This window comes from Bos grunniens, chromosome 7, assembly GCF_055505025.1.
Source record: "Bos grunniens cultivar Pamir isolate PY7600 chromosome 7, Bosgru_T2T1.0, whole genome shotgun sequence".
NCBI lineage: Eukaryota > Metazoa > Chordata > Mammalia > Artiodactyla > Bovidae > Bos > Bos grunniens.
Genome location: NC_141171.1, coordinates 19,152,792 through 19,177,572, shown reverse-complemented (window position 1 = coordinate 19,177,572; position 24,781 = coordinate 19,152,792). Strand labels below are relative to the sequence as shown.

Here is a 24,781-nt window from a genome sequence, read left to right as displayed (position 1 = left end):
TCCCTCCCAAGCCAGACCTGAATATCTGTTGGTCCTAGGGTCAGACTGGGGAGTGGATGGCGGGGGCAGCTCCTGACGACCCTGCAGGAACTGCTGAGGAGCTGGGCCCTGCTTTGTGGGAGCCCCCTGCCCACCCCTCCCATGCCCAGGGCAGACGGCCTCACTCCAGAGGGAGTGAGTACCTGTTTAGAAATGAAGCGTCTGACTCGCCCGCAGCATGAAAGCTGCGATCTCATGCAGTTTCCTGTAAGGTGTCCACGTGGGGGTGTGAGGGGTGAGGCTGCACTGGGGGCGAAGTTGGCAGGGACCCCACCACCTGGGGGAGTGGGTGGGCAACAGGGACTGAGCTCTGGGGCTGGGCGCCTGTGTCCTGGGAGTGGGCCCAGCCGCTGTCACTCCTGGCCAGTCCCTCCCCACAGACAGGCTTCCTGGTTACAAGGGTCCAGGCGAGTGGCCCATGCCTGGAACTTTCTGGAAGGCATGTGGGCCATGGCCCCGAGGGCAGAGGCAGCCCAACTCCTGCAGGTCTCCCCAGAGGGTGATCTGTCAGGCGCAGAGCGAGCTCTGCGAGCAGACTTCATGCCTGCCTCTGGCCCCGGGTGTCAGCAAGTCGAAAACTGGTTCTGATGTTTCAGGCACGCAGCCACAGCATCACCACGCAGATGGGGGTGTGGCCTTCCTGCCAGGGCCACCCCCATCACTCATGCTCTTCAGGTAGCAGCTGTCCCTGTTCTTCTCTCAGTCCCCTCTGTCTTCTGGTTGGAACGTTGTTCGTTACCAGGAACCTTGCAGACAGATCACAGCATTACTCACAGGACTGAGAGGTCCTTGTTTCCCATCGCTTTGTCAGGAACATCCTCCATATCCTGCGTCCTGGAGAGGGATGCTGGTCGTGGGAGTCAGCTGGTGGGTCTGTCCATCCTTCCAGGTCGGTGCCAGTGTGGTCCTGCAGCTCATTTGTGAAATATCTAAGCAAGACCCACAGGCAGTGGCCTCCTGCTGGTGACCCTGCTGGTGACCCAGGAGAGGCAGGGCTCAGCGGCCATACCGGCTCCCACAGAGGGCAGGACAGAGCTTCACCCGAGGCTGTGGGACCCAGGCCCTTGTCCGGCAGCAGAGAGCCCTCCATGGGCTGCAGGCCTGGGGACCAGGCTCCAGGCCCCGCAGAGTCAGGGATGGACGGACGCCTCTCTCAGGGCTCCACGTGTAGCCCCTCATCTGAATTCCTGGTAAAAGAGTCACTCCACACTCCAGTTATAAATCTTCGTAATGGTATTTACTTCTGGAAGAAAAAGCAGATCAATAGCGGAGCTTTTTAATAATTAAAAGTGTGTGTTTCTGTGATCTGCCACGGACTTCCTCATTCATTCTTCGAGAGCTGGAGGGGCAGCTGAGCTCCGGGCTTCCTCTGTGACTGGCGTGCGGGGCCCGAGCTCCCTCCTCTCCCGACTGCTCCGCCTCAAGGCCGATCCATCATCCCCGATGCCTTCTAATTTATTGTCGGGCTAACGTTGATGGCGGTGACATGGAGGACAGCCTCCGTGGGCCCGAGGTGGAGCCACCGAGATGTAGATTTTCTGACAGGAACGTAATCTTCTTGTCATTCCAAATGAGCACACCTTCCCTTCTGGGCCTTGATTTATGGGAGGGGTTGGGTGGGGGGCTCCAGCTTGGTTACAGGGACCCCACTGCCCCGCCGAGGCTCGAGCAGACCAGCCTTGCTCAGAGGCATCGGAGGAAGAGTGAGACAGCACTCTATAGGATCAGCTCGAGTAGGATGAGAAAATCAGTAACTGGGTTTAACGGGCCATCCCCAAACCCGAGTTTATTTTACCGTCTCATGAGCTCCTGAATCCTGCGACTGAAGCCGACCCAGGGGGCCCTGCCTGAGGACCGAGGATGCTGGCCACTGATCCTGGGGACGTTGCCCATCCCCACCTCCCCCCTCTCCTACCGTTGCTTCATCCCTGCACACAGCTGTCACTTGGACTGGAATTTAAAAATATAACTTAATCCACAGTGACTTCCCTTGATTGGTGCAATTCATTATTTGAAAAGAAAAATATCAGCGTGTTCTTAAGGACTGGCTTTCCTCCAGGCTACATCAGTTTTGATTGATTTTTGACTCTGTGCTTGGTTTCTGGACGTCTCACCCCCCACCACCTCCCACCGCTCCCCTTCCCCTGCTGAGGTTTGACTCCTCGTCAGTTCCTTAGATAAATCCAGCGATTTCTACTCATCTCTCTGGGGTTATTAGCAGGGCGCAGAACCACAGTCAGTGACAAAGCAGTGAATGGCCTCCAAGTGGGGCAGGAGAATTAAACAGACACACTTGGCAAAAGGAGGCACACGCCTGCAACAGCAGGTCCAGACACACCAGGACCAGATGTGGTGGGTGGCACCTGCCAACCTGGGGGCAGGGCTGGAGCCTTGAACCCCCCACCCGGGCCACAAAGACCCCTGACACTGCCGAGGACGCAGGGGGATCTCGCCGTCACTGCCACATTGGTGCAAGATGGGCAGCTGTCATGGAAAGCCGCCGGGCAGTTTCCTGGGGCCCCCGGTTCCCCCTCCGTGTCTGTTTGCTCTGGAGAAACACCAGCACCATTTGGAGAAGTGGTTCCACTGGCCCCGCCGCTCTGCTCGCTGCATCCCAACCAGGGAACAGCTGCAGGCCTGTCAGCAGGAGGCCAGATGAGCAAGTAGGACATGTCCTCGTGACAGGAGGCCCTGTAGGAACAAAAAGGAGACAGCGGAGTGCCCACTGGGACGGATAAACCCTGAGGATGTGCCAAGCAGAAGAGGCCAGACCCAGAGTACACACGGTGTGGTCAGTGTCTGTGAAACCCTAGAGAGACCTGGAGGATGGGATGGGGCGGCGTTTGGGGCCACAGTCCCTGGAACTCCAGTCAAGCTGATCTATGCTCCCAGCTCAATCCAGGAAATGATGGCCCTCCCGACTCCAGAGGTCACTCCTGCACACGCCTCTGTTCCAACAGCCCTACCTTGCGTCGCAGGACACCACGAGCGGGCGTGCTGGCTACTGTTACTTCTCATCCCTTTCACAACAGTCTGCTGTTGGGACGACTGCTGATGGCTGCGGGCGGTCAGTGGGGAGGGCCCTGGGGAGGAGGCTGCAGCCCCCACCTCCTCCTCGAAGTCTCAGGGCGGCAGTACTGGACGCCTTTGTGTGGTGTCATCATCCCCCATCCCTCATGCCCAGCTCCTGGGTTTGGCGTCTTTGATGCAGAGGCCGGACCAGAGTCTGGCTGTCCAGACCATTTTGAATATGCCTGGAGACATCAGCTCCTCCTGTGGGGATCTGACCTTGACACGTGTCCTCCCAGCCCACCGATACGTCACTTCAGTTGCTCTATCCTCACTTGGAAGGACCCATGTCTTAGGATCTAGTGGATAGGCTCCCTGCTCACAGTGGTGGGGTGACTCAGGCCAGAATCTGGGGCCGTTTCATGGGTGGGCCTACTTCCTCGCACGAGGACTGGATGCTGTGCTGCAGGCTTACACGTGTCCTGAGCTCCCAGGGCTCTGAGCTTCCCCAGAGCTGACCGGCCCACCTTGCCAGCCCTGTTGCCATGTGGGAACATCTCACAGTGGACAGGAGGTGTGATAACCACCTGCCTCCAAAGCAGAAGCCGCCCCCCATCCCAAACAGAAAGCACCTAGAATCCTAGCGCTGCAACTCACCTGTCTGAGAGTCCAGACTGTCCCCTTGGGCCCGGTGGGGCCTCTGAGCGGTGGGGCTGGTAGCAGCCACCCCAGCCGCTCGCCTCACCTGCTCTACCAGCTCCATGAGAACCAGGCTGCAGCCTGTAGAACCTTGGCCTTTCACCTGGCCAACTCCGTTGGCTCCTGAAGTCAGGTCCCCACATCTGGTGGGACGTCCTGGAGCCCACATCCCCCTGCTGGGCCCCTCAGTGGCTCCTGGTGGCTTTGCTGCCAGCCTGTGATGCCCCGTGTCGGGCGTTTCTTCTGGCCGGGCCTCATCCCTCACCTGTTGCCCCTTCCTCCCCAGATCACACAGGAGGCGGGGGAGTTCATGATCACGTTCCCCTACGGCTACCATGCTGGCTTCAACCACGGATTCAACTGCGCCGAGTCCACCAACTTTGCCACACTGCGGTGGATCGATTACGGCAAGGTGGCCACCCAGGTGAGTGCACGCTGGCCCCCGACCTGCTCCCCCAGCCCAGGGCCTAGGTGACAGCCACTTATATTCAGGCTGGGGCTCAGGCTCTCCATCAGGGTCTGTTTCTGGATCCTCAGCAAACGTGTCCTCAGCTCATTCCTCACTTGGAGGGAAGAGGGCATGGGCAGGTCAGGTGGTGTGCAGCAGCCGGGGCCTGGCCAGGTCTGGCTCAGGGCTCCCTCTGTCCTGGCAGGCCCAGGTACGCCCCCACCATCTGGGGGCCAGGGAAGGTTTGTTCCGTGTTAGTTGACTCTTGAGGGGCCTCTTGGTCAGGTGCGGGGTTTGCTCCGGCCCCAGAGCCTGTCTTTACCAGTCTGCAGTGTGTGTGTGTGCGTGCACGTGTGTGTGAGTGCACGTGCAAGAGAGAGCAGAGCCCTGGCAGGGCAGGCCCTGTGCTCGAGCCCAAGGGCTTCCTGCTGCCTCGTCGTCCTCAGTGGTCACTCAGAGCCCAGGAGCCTCATTTGTTTTCCGCAGTACTTTGCCGACCTGCCCCCAGAGTGATGATAATCAGCCTGCAGACCTGACGCTTGACCCGAGTGCTTGTTCTCAGCTTCTTTTTCCCCCCACATGCACCCATCTGTGGTTGTGATGGGCAGCTCAGTGGGGCTCGGGGCCCCACAGTGGCGTGTCCAGGGAGCAGCTGGATAGTGGGCAGGTCCCTGGGAAGGGGAGGCCGCTAGGAGGGCTGTTAGGTATGCAGCAGGCCCAGCCCTTCCTTGGCAGCTGGGACCAGTGACCTTCCTCCCAGGACTGGCACCACGACCACCCTGAGGAAGCCAGTGAGCTCTACCCATCCGGCTGGGCTCTGGCTGAGCGGCCCCGGCTCTCAGGCTTCAGCTGCTTTAACCTTTTCTCTCCAGCACAGAAAGGGGCCCAGCTGTGCACACGTCTCACTCTGGCGCTGAGCGCAAGGAGCAGGAGAGGCCCCTCCTGCATGGGCCTATTCAGTGAAATCGGGGTGCCTCCTACTTGCCTCCTCAGCAGAGCCCTGGGGGTCTTCCATGGAATCACTCAGCTGTTCAGAGTCAGGGCCTAGGGTTAGGGAGCATGGTGGGTTTCTCCCAGACATGGAAGTGGGGGTGGTGTGGACCAGGAGAACCCCGAGCCCAGATCGTGGTTTGGTCAGCCCACCCCTGACCCTAGATCTTTGCAGAAGAGGGTCTAGGCTGTGACTGTTGCGCATCGTGGCCTGGAGATATGGCCCAATGGGGAGGGAAGTTGGCATCCAGGTGCAGCATGTGGCAAAGAGCAGGAAGGCCCAGACTGAGGGTTCTCAGGGTGTTCACAGACTGGAGCTTGGGAGTAGACAGGGTTAAATGAGATCCATTCTGAAAGGGAACATGTGTTTCATTTCATGTTTGAATGGGGTGAAAGATTGTATGTGCTTAGTCGCTCAGTAGTGCCCAGCTCTGCAACCCCATGCACTATAGCCTTCCAGGCTCCTGTGTCCATGGGATTCTCCAGGCAAGCAATCTGGAGTGGGTTGCCATTTTCTCCTCCAGGGGATCTTCCCAACCCAGGGTCAAACCTGCGTCTCCTGTGTCTCCTGCATTGCAGGTGGATTCTTTACCCACTGAGCTATTGGGGAAGAGGGTGAAAGACTAAGAAAATTAAGCTCTGGGGGTGGCCTTGTGGCACATCTCTGCTACACAGCGCCGTCTAGACGGGTTGGCGGTCTAGATGGGTTGGCTCATCTCTGTTTTTCTAATGATCTCTCTCTCTCTAACTTTGCTGTGTCAGTGCAGTTGAGAAAGGAAACAGGCTTTGCAGCCAGGAAGACTGGAGAGGCGCCCCAGGATGTGAAGCATTGGGCTTTTAGACTTAATTCAGAAAATCGTGGTGAGAGTGTCTTTGGCAGAGTCCAACTTGGCTAAAAGAGGAGAAATGGGGACGTCAGGATTGTCCGCTTAGATCCAGAGGAATAATTACACCTCCCGGGGCGTGTTCGCATTGTCGCCGAGCGTTCCACGTGTGCAGGGCCGCCTGGCCGCAGCGGGCGCTGGATTGAGTTGTCAGCCTAGCGGGGGCTTGTCCTGGAGGCACTGTTGGAGCCAACCCTGCTGCGGAGCCAGTGGGGACCGCCCGGATATTAAAAGCAATTTTGGGTTCAGCCATGTGTTCACAAACAAGTGACATCTGGGAGGTACAGCCTGAGATGGGGCTCCACGCTTACACTGCCGGGCGACGTAGCGTGAAATTACTGAACCAGTGTGGTGCTCTGAGCCGGCCCAGGGTTCCAGGGGCCTGGCAGCTGGGGTAGGGCCCCCGCAGGAGTGGCCACTAGTCCTGGGGTGCCCATCCGTGGCCACCTGATGTCAGCTCCTGGGCTGTTCGGTGGTGACCCTCCGAGCTCCACGGCCCTGTAACTAGTCCAGGCTGGAGAGGCTGCCTGGGCGCTTGGCCTCGCAGATGACAAGCTGAGGTATCAGGGGCAAAGGACTGTTCAGATTCCATGGTGCTAGGGCTATGGATTTAAGGGAGGGGGTGGGTGGGGTAGAGGGGCAGCCAGAGCCCCCTTCCCACTGAGCTGGGGCCTCTCCCTGCAGCCTGAGTGCCTGCCCCCCTAATCTGTGTCCCCTTCTAGCACATTCCTCAGACACAGCCCAGGGGGAGAACGTCCCCTTCCCAGGTTCTAGAGACCTCTTTACTTGCTGGTTCATTAGCTTCTCAGGCTCCCACTGAACCCCCCGCTCCCCTCATCGACCCATTTCTGTCATTTTCTCTGTTGACACATGAAATGCTAAATGCCCGGGCTCGCCAGCCTGTGTGAACTTCAGGTGTGCCTGTTCTTTCTTCCAGATCAGCGTCAGCAAACGGGGCCCACAGACAAAACCTGGCTGATTGACTGTTTTTGGTACTGTCTGCAAACAGAGCTATGCTTAGATGTCTTTGTTCTTCTTGCCACGTCACGTGGCATGCGGGATCTTAGTTTCCCAAACCAGGGATTGAACCTGCGCCCCCTGCAGTGGAAGCTCAGAGTCTCAACCATTGAACCTCCAGGGGAGTGCTGAGTGTTAGGTTTTTAAAGAGGTGGGGGAAAAGAAAATCGAAAGAAGTTATATGTGACACATGCAACTGGATGAAACTCACATTTCACATTGATAAAGTTTTTTAAATTAATTTATGTATTTGGCTGTGCTAGGTCTTAGTTGCAGGATGTTTCCCTGATTAGGGATTGAACCCAGGCCTCCTGCCTTGGGAGCTCGGAGTCTCAACCACTGGACCATCAGGGAAGTCCCGATAGTAGAGTTTTATTGGCACAGGTACACCCGCTCATTGGCATGCTGTGCAGGGGCTGCTTGCATTCGTGTGTGGAGCTGAGTAGTCGTAACAGGACCATCTCACCTGCAAAGTGGAAAATATTTGCTGTTGGCTCTTGTCGGGAGTTTGCAGTCCCTGGTCTAAAGAATCAATTTTGTGGACACCCTGGCTCCAGGCAGTCAAGGCTGAAGGGTCCCCCTCACTCTTTCCTCCACAGCCCCCAGGGTCTGTGGCATCAGAGGGGCTGTTCCCTCCAACACGTTGGCCCCCAGCTGCTGCCTCATTGATTTTAACCAAGGAAAATTTATACCCATGACTGGGGGACTGGGTGGACTATGGAATATTATGCGGCCACAAAATTAGGTTCACTGTTTACTGACATGGAAAAATGGGCACAGCATTTTGGGTGGAGAAACTAGGTTTTGGATCATGAATGTGTAATCCCATCATCCCATCATGTGTGTGTGTTGGGCGAGGAAACTTACCAAATGTTGATCAATGTTAGCTCCATGGGGTAGAATTTGAGGACTCAGCAGGGCCTGATATCAGAGCCAGCAGCGGCCAGTCCTGCCTCAGGTCACGTGCTGCTGCTTTGGTCTTGAGCTATCCCTTTCCCTTGACCTCCTCCCCAAGCTCTGCAACCCCGCTCCTGCAGCTCCGTTTCTCTCTCCAGCTTTCCTGATGGATCTTGCCTGCATCAAGCTCTGATTCTGGGCCTCATGACCGGGCCTGGCTGCCCCCTTCAGGCAGGTGTCCAGGGCTTGCCTGGGGCTGCAGGGGCCACCTCCACAGGCCTGTGCTCCGTTTCCAAGAACAGAATTCCCCAGGCAGGCGTTGTAGTGGGATTACCAACCGGGAAGATGAGAGGGCTGCTCCGTCTTCACTGCAGAAAATGAAGTGTGCACACATCAGCCTTTTAGGTCTGAGCTCAAATTAGTCCTACAAGGCTGCACGCCACATTGGATTAGCTGCGCGGTCTCGTTGTTCCCGCGGTGGGTGGCACTGGGTGAAGCCTGACAAGGGCCTCCTGCCTCCACCGAGGGCGCCCCACAAGGCGCAGGAGTTGACTTTGGATTAAACAGAGCAAGAGAGATTTAGAACCCAGCTTGAACGCTGGGAGCCCCACACGCTTAGCTGGTTTTCCGCCCGTTGTCTGGGCCGCCGCCTGGCAGCGCTCAGCCTCCAGGCAAGTCTGCTCCCCGGCAAGATGTCTGCTGAGAGTGGAGGATGGGAAGACCTGGCCCCCACATCCCCCCACTTCTGGATCTGGGTTGGGGGGCCTCCCCTAAAAGCCCCCACCTGGGCTACCTCGAACTTCACTGCTGTGAAATGTGAACCAAATTGTCCCCATTGTTCCAAGGATGCCTGACTTCTGTTTGGTGACACTGCGCCTGCTCTGGGTGATTAACCCAGAGCCCCTCCCCACAAGGGGAGGAGACGGAATAGGGGGAGGTGGGGGCGGGCAGAGGAGGGCCTAGGACAGAGCCACGTCTGTCCCACCCAGACGGACAGATGCTTCTCTGGCCCACCCACATCCGAGGTGCTGGCCTGGGCACCACTGCGCCTCCCTGGCTCCCTGATTTTTGGAGTTGTGGTGGCCAGTGCTCAGGGTTTGCGGTCAATTGCCATATAAAATATGCTTACCTCCTCCTGAGCCTCCCCCAGGCTTCCTGTCACTCTGTCCCTGCAGCAGCTTGAAGCCCGTCCCCCGCCATATCCTGCCCGGGGAACTCAGGAGGCACACAGCAGTGTGGGGAGGAATGGAGCGGAGAGCACGGCCCCGCTCTACCTCCCTGCCCACTGTGGCTTTAACGCTGACCATCTAGAACAGGTGCGACCTGATGTGGAAGGAGGGGTCTCAGGCAGGGTCTCCCTGCGTTACTGTGACCTTGGGTGGGGGGTGGCGGGGAGCTCCCTCCTCCCCCCAATCGTGACCTGATGTCCCCTGGGCAGGGGTGAGAGCCTGGTCTGGAGAGAGGGTCGGGGGCAGTTGTCTTGCCATCTTTTCCATTGTCACCACCCCACCCCCACAGACCACTTGGACACTTTTGTCTCTGCCCATCGTGAGGTTCTGACTCCGTGGGTACACCCCATGTCTTTTCAGAGGGAAGCCTTTCTGCCCCTGAGAAGGAGTCTTCTCCCCTGGGGACTGTGTGCCCCCATGAGGACACTCCCAAGGATGGGTCTGGGGAGCAGCCTTGGAGGCAGAGAGAGACACCCCCACCAGCTCATATGCAGGCAGGACTTCTACCAGCCCGGGGTTCAGAGCCCACCTGTCACCCCTGCCCCACTCTCTGCTACTGTGTCTGGGGGGCTGGTGGGGGACATACATGCCCCAAGGCCCTCCGAGACAGCTTTGCAGCTGAGAAGCCTTCTGTTTGTCTTCTGGGGAAGTCGTTGCAAAGAATCACAAACGCATTGTAGCTGCAGCCCCTCCCCCAGGGAGCATGCCAGTCTGTTGCGTCCCCTCTGCTCCCCTGGCTTGTGTTCATTCTGGGGGCCCCCGCCTTAAGCCCAGAGCCCCCCTCCCCCACTCCTGTCTGCAGCCCCCCACCTCCCGCCCAGCCGCCTGGGGTTGTCGCCTGGGTTACAGGCAGCTGTGTTCAGGCTCCCCACTCAGAGGGTGGCCCTAGAGACACACACTGAGTGCTCTTGGGCTGGCCTCTCTGGAGGCTGCCCGCGTCTCACGGTACCACTTCAGCCGCTGTTCCCCTGGTGGGTTGCCAGCGCTGAGTGGTCCCCACCAGCAAGCACATGACCACATGGCTCTGGCCTGGGTGCTGGCCGCTGCAGACTTGCTCACCCCACTGGGCCTGCTGCCCCTTGTCCTCATGGTTTGGCTGCGTTTTCCCATGAGAACTGGGAGCTTGTGATTCAGATCCATGGACAAGAGTTTCTGCCCCTCAGCACTGTGAATTGCAGGACTGCACCATCTGTGGGCCGTCCCTCCCCTGTCCCCACCCACTCAGTGCCAGGAACCCCTCAGTGTGACAACCACAGGCATCCCAGATATCACCCAGTGTCCGTCCCCTAGGGCGATTGGATCCCCCGTGTGACAGCCATGGGCCAGCGGGGCTCCTCAGGGGGGCATCTTTGCCCTGCCGAGGTATCTACCCCGTATTGCCCAGAGATGCTGCTGGAGGGTCTGCTCTGGGAGAAGTGGCCGCATCTGGCCCAGGGAAAGCGTAGAGGCCTTTCTTAGGTCAGGCTGTGGTCTGGGTCAGGGGACTTCATGGGCACACCAGCACCCGGACCTTTCTACTGTCCTGCTGTGGACAGAATTTGGTTCTTGGCCATGATCAACACTGCGACTTGGGTTGGCGAGGTTTCTGCAGAGGGTAGGTGGGCTGGCTCCCCTTGGAACCTGGAGAACAGAGGGAGAGAAGTCCACCGGGTGTCCTCCTCACCAGAGGGGCTGTGGGTGAAGGGCTGCGGTAAGGGAAGAGCGGAGGGGCTAGTGGGGTCCGCAGCCGGAACACCACTGGGAAGCATGGCCCAGAGCGCCTGGTGTATCAGCATCTGGGTAGAGCGGGAGGAAGGAAAGCGATGACAAACCTGGACAGCATATTAAAAAGCAGAGACGTTGCTTTGCCCACAAAGGTACGTCTAGTCAAAGCTGTGGTTTTTCCAGTAGTCGTGTATAGATGTGAGAATTGGACCATAGTAAAAAATGAGCACCAAAGAACTGATGCTTTTGAACTGTGGTACTGGAGAAGGCTCTAGAGTGTCCCTTGGACTGCAAGATCAAACCAGTCCATCCTAAAGGAAATCAGTCTTGAATATTCATTGGAAGGACTGATGTTGAAGCTGAAGCTCCAATGCTTTGGCTTTGGCCACCTGATATGAAGAGCTAACTCACTAGAAAAGATCCTGATGCTGGCAAAGACTGAAGGCAGGAGAAGGAAATGACAGAGGATGAGATGGTTGTATGGCATCACTGACTCCACGGACATGAGTTTGAGCAACCTCTGGGAGTTGGTGATGGACAGGGAAGCCTGGCGTGCTGCAGTCCATGGGGTTGCCAAGAGTCGGACCCGACTGAGTGACTGAACTGAACTGAGAAGGGGAGAGGGGTGGGGACCCTCACAGGAGGACCAGCTGCCAGGCTGCAGCCACAGTGCTACACGGATGAGGCTTTTCTGTGTGGAGGAGGAAAGAGAGTGTCCTTGTGGTGGGGGTAGCATCCTGGGGGGGGGGGTCAAAGGTTTGACCTATGACCTTGCCCAGCCCCCAGGAAGCAGCCTCCCCAGCAGGAGCCCTGCACCTAATGGTTTTGTTTATGAAGTGCTTCCGAGGGCTTCCAGTGGATTTCCTAATGAACTGGTTTGTTATCCCATCTCCTGCTGCAGCGTGTGGGTGATTACATCTGAAACAGGGGGCCAGGCTGCGAGCTGGCCTGGCAGATGCCAGCTCCTCAGCGGGGGATCTTCCGCGTCCCTGGGTGTTTAACGCTTTGTGGGCTGACGTGCCCCCTGCCCCTACCCTGGGATTGTTCCCTCGGAAGCATGTGTGTTGCTCCCCTGTCTGCATCTGCTCAGCAGCAGTCACCCTGCAAATCCTGGGAGACAGGAAAAAGCTGCACAGAGAGGGACACGGATGGGGGACAGGACGCCTGGGATGCTCAGACTCCGGGAGACCACAACAGGCACGATGTGGGGGACAGGCAGCATCAGCCAGCAGGGGCTTCTGGAGGAGGGAACGTTCAAGACCCTGGCCCTGTCACATCTGCATCTCAGACTTCTGGCCTCCAGGGCTGGGGAGAGACAACATCCTGTGGCTTTCAGGCCCTCTCCCCTGTTGATGGCACTCTGTGACATGAATACACCAGAGTCTTGAACGCTTCCATCCACCAGAGGAGCAGGGATGTGACCCAAGTCCTCTGAGGATGCTGCCAGCCCTGCCCAGACTGGAGCAGGGCTTCTCCAACAAGGGGTGGAGGGCCGGTCACCCCCAGCAGAGATGCTGCAGGGTGTGTGCATTCCTAGGGATCAGGTGCCAGTGGGCCCCCAGTTGCCTAGTTCCTGGCCCCTGGTGGAGGGGGGGGGCAGGTGCCCCACAGGAGCTTCTTGTAGGGAGTACAGTGACTCTTCATAGAGTGCCCCCGGGGTCCTTCCCACCCGCTTCCTACAGCACAGAGGGGTCTTACCCTCAGTGGGAGAGCTCTGGCTTCCTGCCCCTGCTACAGCCCCAGACCCCATCCTCTGCCTCCACGAGTTGGGGCATTTGTGTACCTGGAGTCGGGGGTGACTGTGAGTATTAGTGGCTGCCCAGGTCCTTCTCCCTTTGTGATGCCTTCTGCAGCTCAGAGGCCGAGGGAACCCTGAACTGAGGGCAGACACCCCAAGGTCGGGAGGGCCGTAGGGATGTGAGGGGGGGTTTCTATCAGAATAGGAGCTTTGAATACTGTGGACTTAACACGTGGAGTAAAGAAAGTAGAACGGAAAGGAAAAAGCAGGTCACATCCATCAGGAGACAAGGAGATGGTTGCCGTTAGCAAAGAGTCTGCCGAGTGAGGGAAGTTAATAGTCACCGTGGCCAGGGCTGTGTTAACTCAGTGCCTGTGGGTTCTGAACCACGTGGCAGGAAACTGGAGATGGCCTGATGCCCACGTGCGGATGGGCCGTCCATCCAGGCACCGAAACACTGCACCCCGAGAGGATTGAGGGGCTGGTCGCGTGTTGCATTCCAGGGGGAGGCACGTGGGAATGGTGGTGGGCGGGTCTTCTCTGGGAGGACAGGATGCCTCTGGCTTGTGTGGGGATGCAGGGGATATGCCTGGAAGTAGAAAGTGGGAACTTTGGGGTTGGGGATGGAGTGGGGTCAGGGAGCGGAGCAGGGCTGAGTGTCTGCTGCCCTCTGTTCCTCAGACTCTGTACCCTGCGAGGGGCTGGCTGTTCCCCCAGTGCGTCCTGAGCTGCATCTCTGTGCAGCTCTGGGCTCTCCGTGTGGGGGCAGGGCCGGGGAGGGGCGCATTGGTGAACACCTGCCAGGAGACGGGAGGGAGCCCTCAGTCTCTTCTGGTGAGGATCCGCCTGAATCCTGGGCCCCTGCATTCTTTAGATCTCAGGCCTCAGGGCCCAAATGGTTTGGTCCAATGCGTGGCTTCACGGTTGGTTTTTGTGTGTTTGTTCCCCAGAGGCCCCCAGCTTGAGATGAATACAGAGCCCCTGGCAGTGCCTTCAGGGGGTCTTGTCTGAAGTCCTAACCAGGGAGACCCACAGACGGGGGGCCTCAGGGTCACCAGGAACAGGCTGGGGTCAGGGAGTGTCTCACGTGAGGGCGGGGTCAGCGGAAACCCCTCTCCTGGCTGTGGGGCTTGACATGAGGGCAGAGTTTCCTTTTGTGCTGAGGTGTTAAATGAAGGTCTGGCTTTCAGTAGGTTTTTCATTTGATCTTTCATTACACTTTCCCAAAGCACGTCGTTTTATATGATTTCAGTTTTGCTGGGGATTATTACAGTTTGTAAAGCGTAATTCCTTAGGCATTGAGAATGCAGTAGCAGGCTGGGGAACCAGACAGAGAGCAGCCAGGATGCCTTTCACGGTACAGATGAATGGGAGGAAGGGGGCCTGGAGGGGAGAGGTCCAGAGGAAGAGGAGGGAGTGTTGGAGGGGTCTTCTTTTAGGATCAGGATGCCCCAGTACTGGGAGCTTTGCTTAGTGATCCCATTTCCAACCCTGACGGCATGAGCCCGAGGAGAGGATCTGCAGCCTCGTGCCGTCACGGTTGGAAATGAGATCACTAAGCAAAGCTCCCAGTACTGGGGCATCCTGACCCTAAAACAAGATCCTTGTCTCCAAGGCAAGCCAGCGCCACCCTCCCAAGGAAGGTGCAGGCCGCATATCTGAGCTTGTGGGATGTTGCTTTCTGATGCCTTCTTTACATTTAGCAAAATGCCTGCTGAGGGGACCCCGGATTCAGTGGGACCCACTCCAGCACTGTCAGTGGCTGGGCATGTCTTGGGAAGCCCTGGGGAAGGGTAGGATGCCAGGGTGCTGGAAGGAACCCACACTCCCTTTCTCTGTGGACACCCTGCTCTGACCTTACACTGGAAGTGGGCATCCTCCGGGGACTTCGGAGAAAGGAGCAGAGCAGTAACGTTTTGAGACTTTCTGCCTCTGAAAATAGAGAACAAACAAAAAGGGCAGAAAAACAGCACAGTGGAAAGGCTGACCCTGGGGTCTGAGGCACTTTCCCAGGAGTTGCTGCTGAGGACAGGGCTGATGGTTTGGCTGGGTGTGGAGTCTCTGTGGGCGATGGTTTCCTCCAGAACTTGGAGGTCTGACTCATGCGTGGTTTTTGTTCTCTACCGTGGCAGAAAGCCAGCTGCTCTTCCAGTCCCCCATCCTGGGTGGGTGGCAGGTGTTTCTCCATTCTAGAAACTTCTTGAATCCTCTTTGTGTTCTGAAGTTTCTTTATTACGTCCTTTTGGTACACCATGCAGCCCCAGGCACACATGTCTTACGAATCCCTTAGCTGTGGTTTCAGGAGAGCAGGAAATGGCTCATTTAGACCCCAACCATCTGGCCATGGTACTGGCCTCCTCCTGCCCGGCAGCCATGGGTGTGGGATGGCTCGAGGGAGAGCTTCATGGGCCTGGAAGGGACAGCAGTTGGAGTTGGACCTTGTCAAGGATCAAGGCCAGAGATGATTAAGGGTGGACGGAGGAATGGAATGGGGGCCCCCCGCTCCTCTCTCTCCACTGAGGCCTGGCTTTACTTGGGCCCTGCAGCTCAGAGACGAAGAGCTTCCTTCCCCAGAGGAACCAGGAGTCCCCAGGAGGCACCACTGCTCCATGCCCTCCATGTGGGGCACCCTTCTTTTTCTGCCTGGATAGCTCATGTCAAGCGCTGCTGGACCCCAGGGGCCATCCTCTCTAACCCACACAACAATTCTCATTTCTGTTTTTTCAAGCTATGGAGAGAAAAAAAAGTCTATTTGTGCTGCTTGGCTTCCTGCTCTGATCACCAGAGGCAGACCTCTGCTCTGCCCGTTTGCTCATTGTCCTCAAACTCGGCTGTAGGCCCTGCGGGACCCAGGCACTCATGTCACTGCTCTGATGCGGCAGTCTTCTGACGTGGGTGACAACCCCCCTGCCCCAGCTGGGCACTTGGAGCAGGCCCAGGGCCCCTGAACTCCACGGTTGTAACTCACCATTTGTCATTTGGAAGTGACAGGCGTGTGTCTTGTTGAGCCTCTGGCAGGTGCTGTCAAGACTCGGCCTTCTGTACAAGGCTGTGATGGGGTCGAGCTGTGGGGTAGGGGGTTCACATAGGTGGGTGCTTCCATGGCAGGAGGCGCCCTGTTGGGGGCACCCTGTGTGGGGAACAGCCCAGGCCCCAGCGGCTAGGGTGCTGCTTTGTGTGGAAACCCTGATGCCCCTGAATCCTCCCTGCCCGCTTCCTTCCCAGCCCCTCTGTCCCCTCCCCTCCCCCATTCACCCCCTTCTCTTTCTGAATCCCTTCCTTCTGCAGAACTGAAGCAGGCTTGCCACATGTACACTGGGGTCCTTGGGGACCCTGGCGAGTCCCTGGGGCTCAGTAACTGGGGGGAGGGGGAGGAGGCAGGAGGAGCCCCCCTACCCCCCACCAGGGCCTTGAAAAGGCAGAGAGTGCCCAGAACTGGAGGGGCCGGACTGGAAGAGCGCACAGCGGGCTCCTGGTCCTTCAGCCAAGGGGGTAGCTCAGCTGGACCTCGGGGGGTGTGGTCCGTCTTGGCCCTGAGTTCCTGCTCCCCTCCGCAGGTATTTAAGGAAGTTTCTCCCCATCTCCCTGGAAGTGCTGCAGGGCCAGGCCTGTCGCTGGGCTGCGGGGCACAGCCATTTAGCCTGAGTAGTAAGGAGGGCGTGACGGTTCCAATGTGGGAGCTGAAAGTGGGAAACCATTTTGCTCTGGGACTTTACGGCTTCAATTGCCAAATCTAATTTAGATCAGAGCCTGTCTTTTTAAACATCCAAACCTCAGGAAGCTGAAGTGTTGGAATGTGCTTGTCAGACTGTTCTGAAGCTCCAGGAAGGTTTCTGTCCGTCCTGCTCTGAGGTGAGAGGGAGCCAAGCCTGGACCCGGGGCCTCGTCCTAGATGCTTCTCTGAGGCATGACTAGAACATGACTGCTGGTGGGTGCAGCGTGTTAGGGTGGATTCAGTAAGAAAAGGGACCCACCTGCACACCCACCAGCATGAGAAAGAGAATAAAACTCACCCCCAAGACTGGCCCTTTTGTGTCTTCTGCCAGACGCCCTGGCGAGGTGACTGAGGGACTGACCCCTTCATTCTTTAGGTGTCATTCAGGGGCCTTGATTCCTGTGTTCCTTCACTTGTGAGCATTGGCGTTGTTAACTCAGAAAACCTCGGGCTGGCCTGGCAGAATGTGTGAGATCTGTGGCTTGAGGTTAGGAGCTAGCACCTCTGTAAGAAGCAGACTTGGTGCCCGCAGACTACATGGGGCTGGTCCCTTTGTCCAGCCTCCTGGTCCCCTTTGAGGTGGGGTCCAGGCCCAGCTAGGGGGTGTGCGCCACTGGCCCAGGCCCACCAAGGTCCTAATGAGCTCTAGGGGTAAGGGTGTGTTCTCCCAAGAGCAGCTGGCTTGGGTTGCTGGTATGAAGGCAGGTGCAGCCTGAAAGAGGTGATTCCAGGGCTGGGCCTCCACCTGCCAGGTTCTAGGTGCTTCCTAGCACCTGTGAGCACCAGATCCTGGCAGCAGGTGGTGGGGAGTGTGCAGCTCACTCTCCTCAGTGAACACCGGGCCCATAGTAGGTTTCCACATAGACGCCTGTCTTTTGTCAGCTCAGGCTGCTGGATCGCAGTACTGATAACTGGGCAGCTGAACTGCAGATATTTATCCTTCATATTTCCTGAGGCTGGGAGCCTGAGACCAGGGTGCCACTGGGGTTGGCTTCCTGGTAGGGACTCCAGTCCTGGTACGTGGACTGCCAGCTTCCTGCTGTGTCCTCACCCTGGGGGTGGCAGGGGCCGGAGTCCTGTTTGTCTAGCCTGTTCTTCTTATAAGGACGCTGGTTCTACTAGAGTTAGGGCCCCAGCCTCTTGACCTCATTTAACCTTCTTCACCTCCTAATTCCTTCTCTGTATGTACAGACACATTGAGGGGGTCAAGGCTTCAGGATACCTTATAAAAGGGATTCTGTGACTTAAATCAAGGTTTTTCAAACTTTCTGTAAAGGACAAGATAGTGAATATTTGTGGATTTGGGGGCCTTCCAGTCTCTGTGTGACTGCTTGGCTCTGTGGTATCAGCATTAATGTGACTGTAGCCAGGGCCATGTGCCAATAAAACTTTATTTACAAAAAACATGTGGCAGGCCAGATTCCATTATCTGCCTGGCTCTCAACCAACTTAAATGATGTACCTGCTCAATAAAGAGATTTGGAAAGAAAAAAAGCCACAAAATCATTTAATCCCCATTCTCCCATCAAAAGAACTGTGGTTGGGGTTTGACAAATGCCCTTGGCTTTCTCTGAAGGTTTTTGGTTGTAACTGGGACTGTACTGTAATTGTGATTGTGCATGCTGTATTCTTATGACAGCAGACCCCTCCTGAGACCATTTCTGTAGTTGAACTAGTCACCAGCCCCCGCAGGGCTGTCTGCCGGCTCCACACCTGTCTAGTCGGTCCACGGGTGTAGAGTGGTGTGGTTAGAGTTGTCCCGAGGTGTGTGCACGTGGTGTGTGTGCACACACAGTGTGTTTCTGTGATGCCTCGGACAGTCTTTGGATTTCACACCCTTGGATGTGGCCCTTGGGAGGGGAGGCCTCCTCTCCGCCGGTCAGAGCTGCACCCTCACCCTCGCTGTTGCCAGCCTTCCGCTCTGCAGGTTGCCGCTGTCTGCTGCCAGGGCAGGTGGGGGGTCATCCTGTCCCTCCTCCTCTGGTGGGGGGATTGGGGGCGGAGGCCTCGTGTCTCCTCTCTGCTGTCACTTTAAACAGCCCTGTTCCTTCTGCGTCCCGCTGGTTAATTAACTTGGCCGGTCAAGGGCTCTCTGCGCTGTGCTTTTGTGGGGCTGTCGGACCCCCTTGATGAGAGGCTGCGTCTGAGCCTGTTTTGTTCTGAGTGTTGGGGCACTGTCTCCCTCTACTTGCAACATGGGGAGAGGCCACAGTTCTGGGCTTAGAATTTTGGGGTGGGGCCCAGTCAATGGGGGCCCAGAGCCCCCTGTGGACAGGCCCACCCTGGAGGCGGGCAGGGACCCACAGCCAATGCAGCGTGTCTCGCGTCCTGGCCATGGGACCCAGGCCCCGTGCAGCGTGTGTCCACCCCAGTCCCTTCCTCTCCCTCTGCTCCTGCTATCTGCGGATGGCCTCTGCCCCAAGTGCTGCCCAGTGCAGGATGCTCCAAAACGGGAGCCCCGCCCTGCAGCTCTGGTGGCCAAGTCTTTAAGGTACAGAGGCCCCTGGGGCACGCTCAGGCTACAGGGGGCCAGCAGTCCTTCTCCCCTTCCAGCCCATCTCTCCATCAGAACTAATAGCTGGCAGGCACCCGGGGAGAATGCTCTCCGGCTGGTCCCAGCTGACAGGGCTGCTGAGCACAGGCGCTGGAGGGACAGCAGAAGACGCAGTCAGTTTTAGTGGCTCTGGCAGGGCCTCAGGATTGGCTGGGAGCCAGATGGGCTGCCCTGAGGGTCATGGCCCGAGCCCTCTTTCCAGGCTAGCCCTGCAGCTCATGGCCCCATCCTTATTCACAGGCCCAAATGAAACAGCGCTGTGGGCAGTTCCACTGTGCAGGGGTCATAAATCAGGAGACGGCAAGGGTAGGGGCTGTGGGGGTGAGGGGGTGCTCTGGTGTGCTCAGCCCTGCAAGTTCTTTTCGCTGGTCTTAGCAGATTCCTCTGCCAAACTGTGAGCTGAAACAAGGCGATGGGTCTATGGTGTCTGCAACCCTGGGCTCAGCTGCTCTGCCCATGGAGGTGACTGTTGCCCTGTCCTAAACCAGAGGTGTCCCTTCTGTCCCCCAGGACCTGTGGGGCCTTGCCCCCGTCCCTCCCACTGCTTCCTCCCCAGTGCCCATGCTCCTCGCACCTCCATGCCCACCAGCGACCAGCCCCGCCCGGCCCCACCAAGGACCTCATGGAGACATGAGGGCTGCTGCTCCCAGCGCTGACCCTGGCTGGGCTATAGGCCATGGTGACATGCCCCAGGCCCGCTCCATCCCCTCCAGGGTACACAGGGGTGCTTTTATTAATCACTTAAGGAAAAGCGATTGCATGGCCACTCGATACAAATCCCTCAAGCTGCTGTTGGTGGCCACGCCGGCCAGGCCGCAGCCGGCCAGGATCCCGGAACCCGGGCACCATCTGGACCCCTGCCACTCCGCAGCCAGATTGTACTGCCAGCCTCTCTCTCTTGTGCAATTTTTCATTAAATGAATTGAGTTTGCTGGAAATCGCTGGGTCGTAAGTATTCCCTCCCACTTGATGGTGGTTGGCTTATTGCTGTCCCCACGCTGAGCTCCCAGATCTGGCCTGGGAGCGGGCAGGGTTGGGGAATAGAGGCTGCAAAAAATGCCGCATTTGCCCCCCACCTCCCTGCCCAGCATCCTCAGACTTCCAGGTTGTAAATATCTCACAGTTTCTGAGCCAGCTGAGGGAGGTTGGGAAGGACTTGTCAGGGTAGGTACATAATTGCTGCATTCAATTAAGTCTTTTCCTTCTGCTCCCTTCATTTCCATTGAGAAAGTGGCGGTGACGGAGGTGGTTGTACATGGAGACGGTTGTACACGGAGGCAAGACGCACATTTAACATGGAAATGCATTCATAACATCCTTTGAAATTGTACGGGATGAAAAAATAAGTGCATATTCAATTATAAATGCATTCATACGTATGCGCATCCATACACACGCTTGCATTTACCTGCGAAGGCGTGTGCACACACACTCAACCTGGGAAATAAAAATCCTGCGACATTTCTAAACTGTGGTTTTGGGAATAAGCATCTCCTATGCCTGTTTCTCTGACAGGCGGGCATTGGAGCAGAGCTGCAGAGGCGGCAGTGCAGGTGTCCCCAGGGGCAGCTGCCTTGAGGCCTCCTGTTGCGGCCTCCTCCTGCACCCTCCTCTTGGGACAGGTGTGGCCCCCTAAGAAGGCGAGGACCATGCCCCTTCAGAGGAAGGCGAGCACAGCCCCCCAGGTCAAGCCCACCCCGAGGAAGCGCCTCTCCCTGAAGCTGGCCTTTCCTCTCCAGCAGTGGTTCCCAACCTTTTTGGCACCGGGGACCAGTTTCGTGGAAGATGAAATTTTTCCACAGACCTGAGAATGGGGGATGGTTTCTGTTTTGCCTCCTGGTCACCTCCTGCTGGGCAGCCCGGTTAATAACAAGCTGTGGACCAGTATTGGGCTGGGGATCCCCGCCCTGGAGTCTACATCTGGAGCTGGCCAACCATGGCCTGTGCCACATCCAGCCCTCTGCCTTTTTTGGCAATAGTTTTACTGGCACTCGCCTACCCCCACGCGTTTATAAGTTGGTCTTGCTGCTTCCCAAGTGACGACAGAGCTGAGAGGTTGTCGCAGAGCTCAGTAACCCATGGAGCTGGAAGCTTCCAGACTTTGGTCCTTCCCACTCTCTGTGGGCAGGTCATCAGCCCTGCCCTAAACAGTGGTCCCCTCTGTCCCTCCTACTATCTCGCCCATGGCCTTGGCCCACAGGTAAGCGGGAGGCCAGGGCTGCCTGGCTTCCTTCTCTTGACTGAAGGCTTGCTGTCCTGAGCCCAGCTTCTGCAGTCCTTGCTGGGCTTCTCCAGCCCCCAGCTCCCTGGGATGACCACGGTGGCTCCTGCTTGGGTCCTGGTTCCTGGGCGCTTCTGACAGTGTGATACAAGGGAGAGGCTCCAAGAACACACGGTGTGTGTTTGTTGGGGTGTTGAGAGTCTACACAGCAGAGGAGGGGGCGGAAGGACCCCATCTCAGCCCATCCTCCTCAGGCTTGTTTGCCCCTCGCTTACCGTGCCCGGGCACAAGGGGCTCCCCTGGCCAGGCTGGCATTGCGGCAAGCTCTACCCGCCTGGGGTCCAGTGCCAAGCCTCCCAGACTCTCAGCCTCCTCCCCTGAAGCCGGCGGCAGGGACTTTGGGCTGTGTGAGCACCTTCTCCACATCACCTTCACTTCTTTGTCTGCCCCATGGAGATGGACAGCTTTCCCCTCTTCCTAACCTTTGTAATCACCGCTGTTATAAAACATTGCACGGGCATTTTACCCGGTCAGGGTCGCGTACGTCTGACTGGGGGCAGGTTTTGGTTTGAAGTGACTTCAGGCGGCCGAAGCTCAAACCACCTGGCTTCTGGGCTCCTGAGTGGGTCTAAGCACCGCAGTGGACTGTGTGCAGATGGGGTGTGACTCCGGGGGGTGGGCCAGGGGCGCCCAGTGGGGATGCAGCAGCGTCCCCTCCCCCCCTCACCGGATGAGAAGACGCCCTTTCCTATCTCGTGAGAGAGCTTGGGAGGACAGGGTGGGCCCGGCGCGCGTCGGGTGGTGTGGGCTCGCGGCTCGGACAGGGTGGGCTCGGCGTGCCGCGGGTGGGGTGGGGTCGCGGCTCGTGGGCTCAGCTGTCTCTCCTGCCCCCATGCAGTGCACGTGCCGGAAGGACATGGTCAAGATCTCCATGGACGTCTTCGTGCGCATCCTGCAGCCGGAACGCTACGAGCTGTGGAAGCAGGGCAAAGACCTGACGGTGCTGGACCACACACGGCCCACGGCCCTGAGCAGCCCCGAGCTGAGTACCTGGAGCGCCTCCCGGGCCTCGCTCAAGGCCAAGCTCCTGCGCAGGTGAGCTGCCCGCCGCTGCTCCTCCAGGCCGGCGATCCCCCATTCTCCCTCTTCTCGTCTCTCCTCCCCCTCCACCGCCCACCGCTTCCCTCCTCCACCATTTCTCCTGCTTCGGAAGCAAAGTGTATTCTCAGGCTGACTTCTTCCTCCAGCTCTTAGGGCATTGCCGCCCGCGCTGTCTATGTTGTCGGGGTCTCGGGTTCCCTCTCACTCCTTGTCTGCCTTCTCAGGGCCCCACACAGTGTCTGTCTCAGGCTTTTGGGTCACTGTCCTGCAGAGCCTCATTTCTGCACTGGGGCTGCAGGACCCTTCTTGACTCTTGAGCAAGGACAGGAGCCGTGGGGCCTGAGGTCTCCCCCCACCCAGATGGGAGCCTCACTCCTGCCCAGCATGTCTGTGGCTGCTTGTTCTGGTGCCTCGGGTAATGTGTTCTTGCATCCTGGTTGCGGACAGTGGTTATGGGGGTTCCGGGGGTGGCCACACAGACCTGTCGCCTGGATGCTGTCCGCCTCGCATTCCACCTCAGAGGCCTCCTCCAAGCCTTCCTTCCATCCAGTATGTGTGTTCCTGCCCAGCTCCTGCCTAGTGTCAGGTGGGGAAGGAGAGGGCACAGTGGCCACCCCCTCCTGGCATCTGTGCTTGGCATCTGGCCGGGGGGTTGTGGGTGGCAGGGCAAAACAGCATCGTGCAGCCTCGGAATTGTCCATCTCCATCGTGTTCTTTCTCTGGGAATATCGCGGCTCTCGGGGCCTGAGCTGCCCATGGACAGAGTTGAAACAGATTCCTTTTTGGTGCCCAAGGAACGGTCAGCGGGTCCTCACCGAGCTTGGGGCATGGCTAGCAGGTCGGGCAGCCCAGAGCATCACATGTGTCTGTGTCTGGGCTTTGAGGCCCAGCGCGCTCTCCTGTGACCTCTCAGCTCCATGGAGGTCACCCTGGGTTGTAGACGGTCTGTTAACAGTGAGCGTGGTGTGTCTCAATACAACTTTATGTATGGACACTGGAGTGGGAATTTCATACCATTGCCACATGCCACAGACTGTTATTATCCTTTAACTTGAACCACTGAAAAACATGAACACCATTCCCAGTTTACGGGCGACACCAAAACAGACAGTGAGCAGATCGGGCCTCTGAGAGGCTTCTGTCTGTGGCCCTTGGTCACTGCTGGCAGATCTTGTCCCCACTGGCCTCGGATGGTGCCTCCCCAGAGCCTGGTTCCTGAGGGGTGGGGGGGCTCGGCCACTTCATTCCTTGGGCAGTGCCTCCCTGGCGGCCCCCCACACTCTGCCGACACTCGGAGAAACAGTCCTGGCTGAGTGGTCACACCGCCCAGCGTCTTCTCCCCCTGGGGCTGGTCTCCTTCCTGTATGCTGTCACCGCCTCTCTGAGAATGCTGCCTCCGCCTGCGTTCCGCTGCTCCTGACAGCCCGAGGGAGGGAGGCGCTCTGCTGATCGCTTCTGCTGTTTCTCTCTTTGATTTCCCGCTCTCCTGTGTGTTCCTCCCCGAGAGCACTGCCTCAGGGTGGCTCCTTCTCTCTTCCAAGAGCGAGAAGTGAGCCTGCTGACTGTCTAGCTGCCGGCTCCCAACCTGATCCAGCGTTGCAGGATGGTTGGCTGGTGGTGGCTCAGGCTAACTGGTCAGTGGAGCGACTCAGGGCTTCACTCCAGGGAGAAAAGGGATGAGGGGCTGTGAGAGGAGCCTGCCCAGAGGACGAGGACAAGGCCTCGGGCCAGACCATTCTGGAACCTTCTGTGTACAGAGGAGGAACCCCGCGGCCTCGCTACCCCACCCCCGCCAATGTGTCCCACAGCACAGGGCTCCTTCCCACCTTCTCTCTCGGTGTGCCAGCCTGGGACTGAATGACCAATTAGGTCGTGTTCCCAAGGATACATTTAGTATGTAAGATAAGGCCCAGTCCCCCACTTGTCGGGGGGCATTCTGTGAAGAGGCTGACAGATGAAGGGCTCAGGTGTGGAGCCCCAAGCCCCAGCTGGGTGCTGAGGCCCCCCGCTAGCAGCAGAGGCCCTTGTGAGCTTCCCTTCTGGCCGCGTGGCCGCCCTGCCTCACCCAGCTGTGCCTGGCCTCCAGGGCCACCGGCTTCCTGAGCCTCCCTTGTTGGAGAGATGGTTGCGGGGGGCGGGGGGCACCACCAGAATATCCTTGTCTCGGGCCAGATTGGGGGGAACAGAACAGACTGGGGGAGAGAGACGACGGAAGAGATCAGAAGAGAGCCTCTCCTTCACTCGGGCTGTCAGGAGTAGCGGGGAACGCTGAGACAACGTTCTCAGATTGGGATAAACCTGGGTCTATCCCTAGACCAGGGTCTCCCTCCAGGCCTGCTAACATCCTCTGAGAGGACCATCCAGGCTCTGGTGGGGGTGGAGCAGCATCCTTGGCTCCACCCACTCGATGCCAGGAGCACCCCCCGAAGTGTGACAACCACACACGCCCCCATTGGGGTGGGCTCCTCACCTGCCCCCCACGTCCCTGTGTACCCTCACCACTTCCTCTGGGTCACTGCAGTGGCTCCTCGGTCCT

At 58.0% G+C, this 24,781-nt stretch overlaps 1 protein-coding gene and 1 long non-coding RNA gene across 9 annotated transcripts in view; one reads left to right on the top strand and one right to left on the bottom strand.

Moving 5' to 3' along the window:
* Positions 1-24,781, top strand: part of KDM4B (lysine demethylase 4B) — a 120,805-nt gene that overhangs the window by 72,091 nt on the left and 23,933 nt on the right. For all 8 annotated transcript variants that reach the window (XR_015166812.1, XR_015166811.1, XM_086410017.1 and 5 more), the window contains 2 exons: positions 4,034-4,171; positions 22,043-22,239. Coding sequence is in view for 6 of the 8 variants with exons in the window: in XM_086410017.1 (XP_086266143.1) it covers positions 4,034-4,171; positions 22,043-22,239 (335 nt within the window). In the remaining 2 variants the exon portion in view is untranslated. The remainder of the gene's footprint in view (positions 1-4,033; positions 4,172-22,042; positions 22,240-24,781) is intronic.
* Positions 14,927-16,807, bottom strand: LOC147368770 (uncharacterized). Its single transcript, XR_015166813.1, has 3 exons — positions 16,668-16,807; positions 15,623-15,719; positions 14,927-15,064 (listed from the first exon to the last, which is right to left on the bottom strand). It is a non-coding gene; the product is annotated as an uncharacterized LOC147368770 (long non-coding RNA).